General features: G+C 41.8%; 1 protein-coding gene across 1 annotated transcript; it reads left to right on the plus strand.

The window, feature by feature from the left end:
* Nucleotides 1–7657: 7657 nt before the first annotated feature.
* Nucleotides 7658–10181, plus strand: LOC122051461 (exocyst complex component EXO70B1-like). Its single transcript, XM_042612608.1, has one exon. It carries the CDS (start codon nt 7881–7883, stop codon nt 9915–9917), a length of 2037 nt encoding a protein of 678 aa, XP_042468542.1. The 5' UTR covers nt 7658–7880; the 3' UTR covers nt 9918–10181.
* The last annotated feature ends 596 nt before the right edge of the window (nt 10182–10777 follow it).

Below are 10777 nucleotides of genomic sequence, written 5' to 3' on the forward strand. Positions count from 1 at the left end.
TTACTCTCTCGACAATTAGTTCAATGAAGAGTGGTCTCGTTTTGATATCACATGTTAGGACACTCTGGGAGCTAGGGGCAATTGCTTCATCTTTTTAATTTGTTGTAGTGGAAAAACTTGAAGCAATCCTAATGGTCAGATTTACTTAGTATCCATCTTCTTAAGATGACTAATCTAAGGATTCACATAATACACACACTTCACAATAAAAAATACTCCTCGAAAATAATCCAGAGGTGGAGAATGTTAGTACCCCGAAGTAATTTTGATGTGGTCAACTAAATTCAGTTAGATCCTGTTGTGTTTGATTCTTGTGTCTAACTGTGCAGGAGCTTAGGAACACAATAAATCGAGCTGAAGACGCACCTAGTGAGAATGATGGCATGGGAAGGGAGTTGACGGGCTTGGTGCATCCGAAGAACAATATACTATGAAAGAGTACACAGGTGGACGAGAAGGATGTGCGCGGCGGTCCAAGGGATGAGAAGCCGGGAAGGAAGGCTGCTCGAGGAGAAGATTGGAGTTGGGTTCGCATGAGCTCAACTCCGATTAGCCGTAGAATCACCTACGCGAAGAACTACGCGAAGAGGTCAATGTTGAGCTGAGTTACCCTGTGAAAGGCGCCTTCTATGGCTGGAAGGCACCTTCGATGAACAGTATGAAGGCGCCTTCCAGCCTTTAAAGGTACCTTTCGATAGTCGTTAGCCGCGAATAGAGTTTTATCTGCAATGGATAAAACTTATCCGATGGAAGGTGCCTTGGATCTTATTGGAGGTGCCTTCAAGATGCAGATAGAGTTTTCCAGGAACTTTAAAAATACTTCTGGATCTAAGAAATAATCAACAACTCCTGTATTCATTTCCTAGCTTATTTCTGAGCATTTAAAGAGTGTAAGAGGCCTCTTCGCCTTTAACAAAAGAAATTTTTTTAGTACTTTTATTTGCCTTGGATTAACAACCACCTACGTTGTAACCAAGTAATTTCTTAGTCTCTTTTATTTTTAGTTGTTCAATTTCTTTTGTTATAATTGTGCTATTAATCTAAGTTGGAAGATTGGAAAAGTTAATTTTTGTTATATAGGTAATTCATCCCCTCTTGCCGGCCCTGCTGCGCCAACAGAGAAACCACATACAAGCTCATAATAAGAAAATACAATAAGAAAATGAATACACAATATAATAAGTACCTTGCTTGATATCTTGTAGCTTGTGTTGGACCGTTGGGCCGGTTAGAAGAGTTGGTAAATAACCTGTCAATTAAAAACAAACAACCCTTCCTCGAACGATTAAGCTAACACTTGTAAAATGAATTAAGCAGATAAATAAGAGCATAAAAGAAAAGACGAGGCACCAGATGTTTACTTGGTTACAACCGATGTGGTTGTTAATCCAAGGAAGATTAAGCTCAAAAACTCCTTCAGGCGGAGAAGCCTCTTACAGCGTTTAGGCACAGAAAACAGAAGCTTAACTACAACTAAAGCATACAAGTGTTTGGAAATAGAATGATCGTGATTATTGCAAAGCTTCTGGACCAAGGCTATATTTATAGCCTTGGTCGGGGCGCCTGGAAGGGTTCCGGGCGCCCTGGGGGGATAAAACTTTATCCCCCAACGTCCAGAACGCAAAAGAAGCGTTCTGGTCAAACTTCAGGTTCCGGGCGCCCCAGGCTGTTCTGGGCGCCCCGGACAGTTCCGGGCGCCCCGGACAGTTCCGGGCGCCCCGGAGCCAAAAGTCAACCCAGTTGACTTTTGGTCCGTGCTCTCTTCTCCGGTTCAGCTCGCCTCTGGTCCGGGTCTTTCTGCTCCGGCTCCGCTTGCTTGGGTGATCTCTGACATCCGGAATAGGGCTCACCCGAACCCGTCTTCCGGTCTTCTCGAGCGTGCTTCCCTCCGGCTTCTCGTCCCTCGGAATTGCCGCGTGTCCCTTCTCGTCCACCAGCGTACTCATCTGCAGACTTCGTCCCTCGGTCGCACCCCGTGCCGACCTTCGCGCTAGCTGCGTCTCTTGCTCCCCGAGCAATCTTCCGCTCCGGCTTTCGTACCTCGGAACCACCACACGCACTTCCTTCTCATCCGCCGGTGTACTCTTCCGCAGCACCTCGTCCCTCGGACGCACAGCGTGCCGTCCTTCTCGCTAGCTGCGTCTTCCGCTCGAGTACCTGTGCTCCTAAGCTCCTGCACACCTAGACACAAGGTTAGAAACAACGCAGGACCTAACTTAACTTGTTGATCACACCAAAACAATCTTGGGGTTCCAACAATCTCCCCCTTTTTAGTGTGATCAACCCAAGTTAAGCTAGGGTCAACACAGATATAAAATAAAATTAAGTCAATTAACTTAATTTGCAATTTAAGTGCAAAAGGGTAGAAAAAATTAGATTTCAAAAAAAAATTAATTTTCAATATTTCTACCTCCCCCTAGACTTATACTTTCTCTTCTCCCCCTTTGATCACAATAAAAATGGGGTTTAAAAAAAATCTAAGGGTTAAAGACTTAGAAAAAAATATCTCCAAAAAAATTTCTAAATCAATCAAAAAAAATTTCTAAGTCATTAAGAGCAATTTCGAGAATCTTTGAAAATTTTGTAATAATTTTCACAAAAAAAATCATTCTAAGCCCAAATATATATGCAAGAAAATTTATTTAATTGTTGTTCTAATGCTCTTTATCAACAGGATTTAAATTTCCATTTTAATTTATCAAAACTTCTTAAATCACACTGTTTCAAATTTAAGGCCACAAATATTAAACATGCAACAATTTGTATCATGTTAATTTCTATTATTTTTTGAATTTCAACTTCACAAAAATATTCAAATAGCATAAATTCTAACTTGATAAAAGTCCTCAATAATATAAAAAAAATCTTTCGGCAATGTGCAAAATTCGTTTGAAAGAATATTTTGTAATTTGCCAGAATTTTTTAACAATAAGAATTTGCAGGAATCTATTAATAATAGATTTCTTAATCCGAAAATATTTTTCGATGAATCAATTTCTAATTCATAAAACTTTTTCAATAAAGTAATTTGTAATTCCAAATTTTTAGGATCAGAAAAAGTTTTCGATAATATTTCTAAGTTGCATAATTCTTTCGAAAAACTTCTTTGTGATTCACAAAAGTTTTTTAGCAAAGTTTCCAACTTGCAAAATTCTATTGTTAAGATATTTTGAAATTCGAAGAACTCTTTCGATAATATTTCAAATTTGCAGGATAAGTTTGACAATTGATTTTCTAATATAAAAAACTCTTTCGATGATTCGTAAAAATTTTCAGGCAATTCTTCGATTGAATCATTCAATTGATCAGAGGTTCGAGTCCATACCTGACTTACTTTGTCAGTAATTGATTCTCCCCCTATCGAGTTGCTTTCTTCCGAAGATTCTCCCCCTTCATCGATCTCGGGATGTACTTCGGCTGTTGTAGTACTTACCTCGATTTCGGACTCTTCTGTCGGTGGCTCGGTGTCTATTGAGGTGTCAGCTTCTAAAGGTTCTTCGTAGAGCTGCAAGAACTTTTCCCAAAGTTCTTTTGCGCTTTCATAATCTGCGACTTTTTTGAAATCTTCCTTTGGTATTACATTCAGAAGATAATATTTTGCCCGCCCATTTGCCATTGACTCCTCATGTTGCTTTTCGTTCCAGAGGCGTAGATCGAGTCTTTCTCCGTTCGTGTTCTTTGGTTCTTCATAACCAAATTTCATTATTAAAGAAATACCAGAATCTGAGTTAAGGTATACCTCCATGTTTTGTTTCCAGATGGAAAACTCCCCCTCGAATGCAGGTGGGTAGTCGCTAGCTCCGGCCATCGTTTTTGTTGCGTCAGACGGCGGTTAGTCCTTCTGAGGTGTACTCGGCTCTGATACCACTTGTTGGACCGTTGGGCCGGTTAGAAGAGTTGGTAAATAACCTGTCAATTAAAAACAAACAACCCTTCCTCGAACGATTAAGCTAACACTTGTAAAATGAATTAAGCAGATAAATAAGAGCATAAAAGAAAAGACGAGGCACCAGATGTTTACTTGGTTACAACCGATGTGGTTGTTAATCCAAGGAAGATTAAGCTCAAAAACTCCTTCAGGCGGAGAAGCCTCTTACAGCGTTTAGGCACAGAAAACAGAAGCTTAACTACAACTAAAGCATACAAGTGTTTGGAAATAGAATGATCGTGATTATTGCAAAGCTTCTGGACCAAGGCTATATTTATAGCCTTGGTCGGGGCGCCTGGAAGGGTTCCGGGCGCCCTGGGGGGATAAAACTTTATCCCCCAACGTCCAGAACGCAAAAGAAGCGTTCTGGTCAAACTTCAGGTTCCGGGCGCCCCGGGCTGTTCCGGGCGCCCCGGACAATTTCGGGCGCCCCGGAGCCAAAAGTCAACCCAGTTGACTTTTGGTCCGTGCTCTCTTCTCCGATTCAGCTCGCCTCTGGTCCGGGTCTTTCTGCTCCGGCTCCGCTTGCTTGGGTGATCTCTAACATCCGGAATAGGGCTCACCCGAACCCGTCTTCCGGTCTTCTCGAGCGTGCTTCCCTCCGGCTTCTCGTCCCTCGGAATTGTCGCGTGTCCCTTCTTGTCCACCAGCGTACTCATCCGCAGACTTCGTCCCTCGGTCGCACCCCGTGCCGACCTTCACGCTAGCTGCGTCTCTTGCTCCCCGAGCAATCTTTCGCTCCGGCTTTCGTACCTCGGAACCACCGCACGCACTTCCTTCTCATCCGCCGGTGTACTCTTCCGCAGCACCTCGTCCCTCGGACGCACAGCGTGCCGTCCTTCTCGCTAGCTGCGTCTTCCGCTCGAGTACCTGTGCTCCTAAGCTCCTGCACACCTAGACACAAGGTTAGAAACAACGCAGGACCTAACTTAACTTGTTGATCACACCAAAACAACCTTGGGGTTCCAACAGCTTGTAGATGCCTCTTAGTCATTTGGAAAGTGTAGCAACACTTATCTTCCAAGGGCTCAAGAATTGGCGGAGAATGTGCAAGAGAGATGACTTCGAAAAAGTCCACAAAAACTTGTTTCTAGGGTTCTTCAACGCATCCCAATCGATTAGGTTCGCTCATAATCGATTGTTACGTAAGATTTACCCATTTAACCTACAGAACAACTCATTTTTTGAAACCCTAATCGATTGGTGAGTCATCCCAATAGATTTAAAGAGCCTTAATCGATTATGCAACTCTCTGTTTGCTCATGAAAAAACCTTAATCGATTAACGTAATTTATTATGACTTCTTAATCGATTTCCCCAATCTATTCTTCCTTCTCGCGACAAAATATTGTTTAATCGATTGACCCAATCGATTAGTAGTAGCTGAATCGATTGGGTCAATCAATTCAACCATTATTTTCATGATTTCTCTTCAGGAAGCTACCAATTGATTAGGAATCCATCCTAATCGATTGGAGCGGTCCTAATCGATTAGGATCGACCCAATCAATTTACAAATCGATTTGGACTTTTTCAGTGTTCTCGCAAGAACCTCCTAATCGATTACCTAATAGATTAACTTAGGACCAACCAATCGATTGCCTAACCCTGACCTATTTAATCCAAGTCTAGGGTTTCTTTGCCCAACATTCAGTCAGCCATGACCTGTTGGGACTTTCCCACCAAGTGTCCGGTCAACCTTTGACCAACTTGGACTTTGCCAACTTTCCGTTAAATTTTCGATCACTAAGTGCGGTCCTCCTTGACCCACTTTAATTTTCTTATTGTCTAACCACAGTTAGGACTTTCCTTTTGCCAATGTGTGGTCCTCCCAAACCCACTTGATTTCTCTTTCACACATTGTCAATTATTTGGTCAACCTTGACTTACTTGACTTCTTCTCACATATTGTTCAAACATCGAAACTCATGCTCGAATCCATTCGAGTTTAGTCAAATTGGTCAACCTTGAGCTAAAGATGATTACACCAACATGGACAACCGAAAATCAAAATTAGATTAGGACAACCCCCGATCAGACCGTTTATCAATTGATCGAATAAGAGGTCCGGTCAACTGATAAAGAGGTATAAAAGAAAGCGCGACCAGAGGCTTTAATCATCCAATTCAATACCCTCTCCAACCTTCGTGCTATGCAAAAGCTCCATCGCTATGCCGTTGTGCCCCTCCGAAAATAAAGCTCTACTTCAATCTATTTTTGTTGGCAATCGTTAATTTTTTTTTTCTTTTGTGCTTTCAACCAAAAAGGGATGGTAAACTTGTCACCACGTCTTATATTTTGTAAGAGATGCATCTTTGCCTTTGAAAGAGAAAAATAATTAACAATCATGGACCTTCGATTAACAATCATGAACCAAATAAAAAAAATACTTTTGCTGTGTTTTTATATTTCCGCTGCACTCATACTTTGAGATTTGAAAAGAAAAGAAGTGTTTTCTCAAAAGAAATGAGATTTTAAAAAAGCGCTATCTTCTAGCATTTTCATCGATCCTACTGTTTCAGCTATTATGGTGCTTTATTTAAAAGAATTACCAAAAATTGTCATTTGAAGCTATGTATGGATTAGTAGAGACACCATAAACTCATTAGTGGCATTGGAATATATTTTATGGAGTTTTAGACAATTATAGTGTTTTTGACAAAACACTTTGATGGACAAAAAATCTATAAATTGTCTATACAATACCAGATCATGGATGGATTAGTGGAGATATTCTAAACTGATAGTGGATTAATTAATGGAGGTATTTTAAATTCATTAGTGGCCTTAGAATACTTTGACGGGCAAAAGCTTACCAAATTGGTCATCCAAAACTATAGATGAATTGATAAATGTATTGTAGACTCATCAACAATCTCATATATTTTTTGGGTGAGTTTTAGACCTGTCCTCTCAAGATGGTACGATGATTAAGATATGAAATATTACCATATGAGATTTTGAGATCAAAATTCGACATGTCTGAGCATATCCTCCTCTATGTCTTAGTCAATTACACTAATACCTAGTAGCAGTAATTTACTTCCTTCCTATTATCTTAAGAATGACGAGGACATTGATATCAACGAATTATTTTTACTTTCGTTTTTTTTTTTTTTTACATTCATGGATGGAGGGCTTGATGATGCATAGTTCACTTCAGGGGATACATTGCTTGCTGTGAGAGCAATTTGAGAGAAGGGTTCTTTTATTTTAGCATCTCACTTTAATGAAATTCTTTGGTAAATATGAAGCTACAATGTGCATATTGGATATTGTAAATTTAAAATGTGAAATTGTTGATACTTCCATTTTCTACCATATAAAAGCATAGAGCAAGTTACCACAATGCATTTATATCATCGCTCAATTAAAATCAACTAACATCCAAAATACAAGCCATTTTTCTCTTGATCTTACCTTCACCGTAAACCATAAGACCATGCGAGTTGATTATAGGAAACTCTTTATACACAATTTAAATTTTAGAGCCAATAAATAATATTAAAGATAAAAAAAAAAACAAAGGTAGACATGATGGGATAGGCTAGACGATTTAGATTTTAGCATAGCAGTATTCTGTGAGCTGAGAACCCTTTTACTAGGGAGCAGCCTTATGCTGGGCCTGGGCCCACAATCTAAGGCTGCCCTCAACTGCCGTCACGTAGACGTAGGTAATTTGGCTGGAGTCGCTGTAAAAGAAAAGTGCTTATTTGTTAATTTAAGAAAAAGGAGGATGAGATGAGATGAGATGAGATGACAGCCATAGTCACCCATCCCCTTCCTCCCTTTCACTTTGACGACTGACTGCTCAAGTCTTCCCTGATCCTGATCCTGCTCCTCCTCTCCCTAGCCCTAGCCCTAGCTCTAGCCCTAGCCTCCCCCGATCTCCACTCCAACCGCCCGGAAGTAGCTCCAAATCGATCACCACCACCGGATCTCCGACGGAGTGATGGCGACCGCCGCGGCCAGTGGCGACGGCCAGGAGAAGGTGATCGCGGTGGCGAAGCACATCGTCAGCAGCCTCGCCTCATCCAAGAACACCGCCGAAGACATGATCCGCATACTTTCAGGCTTCGACAATCGCCTCTCCACCATCAATGACCTCTTCCCCCCTTCCGCCGCCGATGACGGAGGGAATCCGGATGGGGACCGATTCGATCCCTCGGAGGCCGAGATCCGACTCCAGGCTGCCCACAAGGTCGTACGCCTCTGGGATGCCTCCGATTCCCTCGTGTGGGAGTCTTCCACCGAGGACGCAGAGGAGTACCTCGCTGCGGTTGGTGATCTCATCCGCTTAGTAGAGTATAAAACCTCTCCGGGATTCGGAGGCGGCTCCACTGTCGACCTCGTCAGTCGTGCGGAGATCGCGCTCCAGATGGCAATGTCCAGGCTCGAGGAGGAATTTAGTAACTTGATGGTGCGCCACGCCGTCCCCTTGGATTCCAACTACTTGAGCTCCTCCATTCGCCGTCTCTCCCTTTCTTTTGCATCTGACATCGGTGAACCCATAGATGACTTTGAGAGCTCCGTTGAAGATGAAAGTCACCACCACCATCACCAGTCGCCACCGCAGCAGCAGGAAGGAAGCCCTGAGGATAGATCCGGAACAAGTCTGGCGGACGAGCGGTGCTTAGATCTGATCAACCCGGAAGTTGTCCCTGATCTCAATGCGATCGCAGACTATATGCTATTGGCGAAGTATGACCGTGAGCTTCATCAGGTGTACTGCACCGTACGACGGGATATCCTTGATGAGTGCCTCTCCATTCTTGGCATCGATAGGATGAGCATTGAGGAGGTACAGAGAATTGATTGGCGGATGCTCAATGACAAGATGAAGAAGTGGATTCAGGCCCTGAAGATAGTCGTTCGAGTTCTGCTCTGGGGAGAGAAACGGCTCTGTGACCAGATTCTCGCGTCTTCAGAGGAGCTCAAGGAAGAGTGTTTCATAGAGACTGTGAAGGGGCCAGTCATGCAACTACTCAACTTCGGTGATGCCATTACCATATGCCAGTGGTCTTCTGAAAAGCTCTTTGGTATCCTGGATATGTATGAGGCTCTTGCCGATGTTTTGCCAGATCTTCAGACATTGTTTGTCGGAGACCCAAAGGACCTTATATGTGTAGAGGCAGAAGGGATTCTACAAAGATTAGGCGAGGCAGCAAAAGGAACTCTCATGGGGTTTGGGAGTGCAATTCAGAAGGAGCCATCTCGGAAGCCAACACAAGGAGGAGAGATTCATCCCATGACTCGTTACGTGATGAACTATGTGAGATTACTTGCAGAATACACGAATACCCTAAATCTTCTTTTAGACGATGGGAAGATTGGCAGTGATCAGGGCAATGGTGAAGGTTATGACAATAGGAACTCTGATGGAGAGAATTTGGAGATGACTCCATTAGGCCTCCGCACAGCTCTGATAATTTCATATTTGGAATCTAATTTGGATGAAAAATCTAAAACCGATGAAGATGGAGCGATGCAGTATGTATTTCTGATGAACAATATACACTATATTGTCAACAAAGTGAAGGATTCAGATCTCGGAAAGCTTTTGGGAGATCACTGGATAAGAAAACGCCTCGTCCAAATCCGGCAGTATGCCACAAACTACCTTAGAACTTCCTGGACCAAAGCCTTGTCTTGTTTGAAGGATGAAGGAATTGGGAGTGGTAACTCCAGCAGTGTCTTGAAAGTCACTTTAAAGGAGAAGTTTAAAAACTTCAACTTGGCATTTGACGAAATTTATAGGGTTCAGACAACTTGGAAGGTTCCAGATCCTCAGCTCCGAGAAGAACTGAGAATTTCAATATCAGAGAAGGTCATCCCAGCGTATCGGGCATTTATGGGAAGGTATGGCAATCAATTAGATGGTGGAAGACATGGAACAAAATATATAAAGTATACATCAGATGATTTGGAGAGCCTGCTTTCAGATCTGTTCGAAGGTGTCTCTGGTCCGGCTCCAAAAAAGAAGACTTAGTTTATGAAGTCACAGGTATGATCTAAGGTAAGACTCATCTAGGGTCTTTTTGTGCAAAGTTCAGATATACTACACTAGATGTGAACTTGACTATGATCCTTTGTAGCCCTAGTATTGCTTATGCATGGTTACAGTTCGTCATATATAGTTCCTGTCATAATGACAATGCATTGTGATAAAACAAAAAAAAAATGCATGTATAAATATTCTAGAATTGTGAATTTTTTGGAATATTGTTAAGGGTCGATATGAATTGTTTTAGCATATAAAGTCATCAAACCAGCCATTCCTGAACTTGTTTGTAGCCTACTTCACGTGGTTACTTAGTTATCCGCATGCCATATCTTGTTTGGTTGGATTTCGTTGGTTCGTATATTTGTTTCTTCCAATTTGTTGTTTTATTATTAGTATTTGTAAGTTTTTGCAGTACGTATTCCATTTTCTCCCGTGAAATCTTTAACTGACCGCTCATTGGCTGTGACCCCCATGGCATAGCTGAGCTGGTCACCGCCTCTCGCATGATGGTCTACTTGATTTCTTGATTTAGGCCAGCTTGTGGGGTGCTGGTCACCGCCTCTCGCTTTTTATAGAATTTATTGATAATTGTGATCGGCCTTATTTGAATTTTATTTAGTCACCTATTACTATAAATTGACTTTATGATTTCTCTCCTTTCATATAATTTAAGGATTGATTTTATGATTTATCTCCCTCCATATAATTTAAGGATGAATGTTGAGGCGTCTCAATGAGCATAATTTTATTATAATAATCACCCTGTAAATATAATGTCATATTTTTTTCTCTACAGGTTTCTTGGCACTCTTCATATTTTGAGGCTGATTGTCCTTAATTAGCAA

Source organism: Zingiber officinale, chromosome 3A (genome assembly GCF_018446385.1).
Source record: "Zingiber officinale cultivar Zhangliang chromosome 3A, Zo_v1.1, whole genome shotgun sequence".
NCBI classification, from domain to species: domain Eukaryota; kingdom Viridiplantae; phylum Streptophyta; class Magnoliopsida; order Zingiberales; family Zingiberaceae; genus Zingiber; species Zingiber officinale.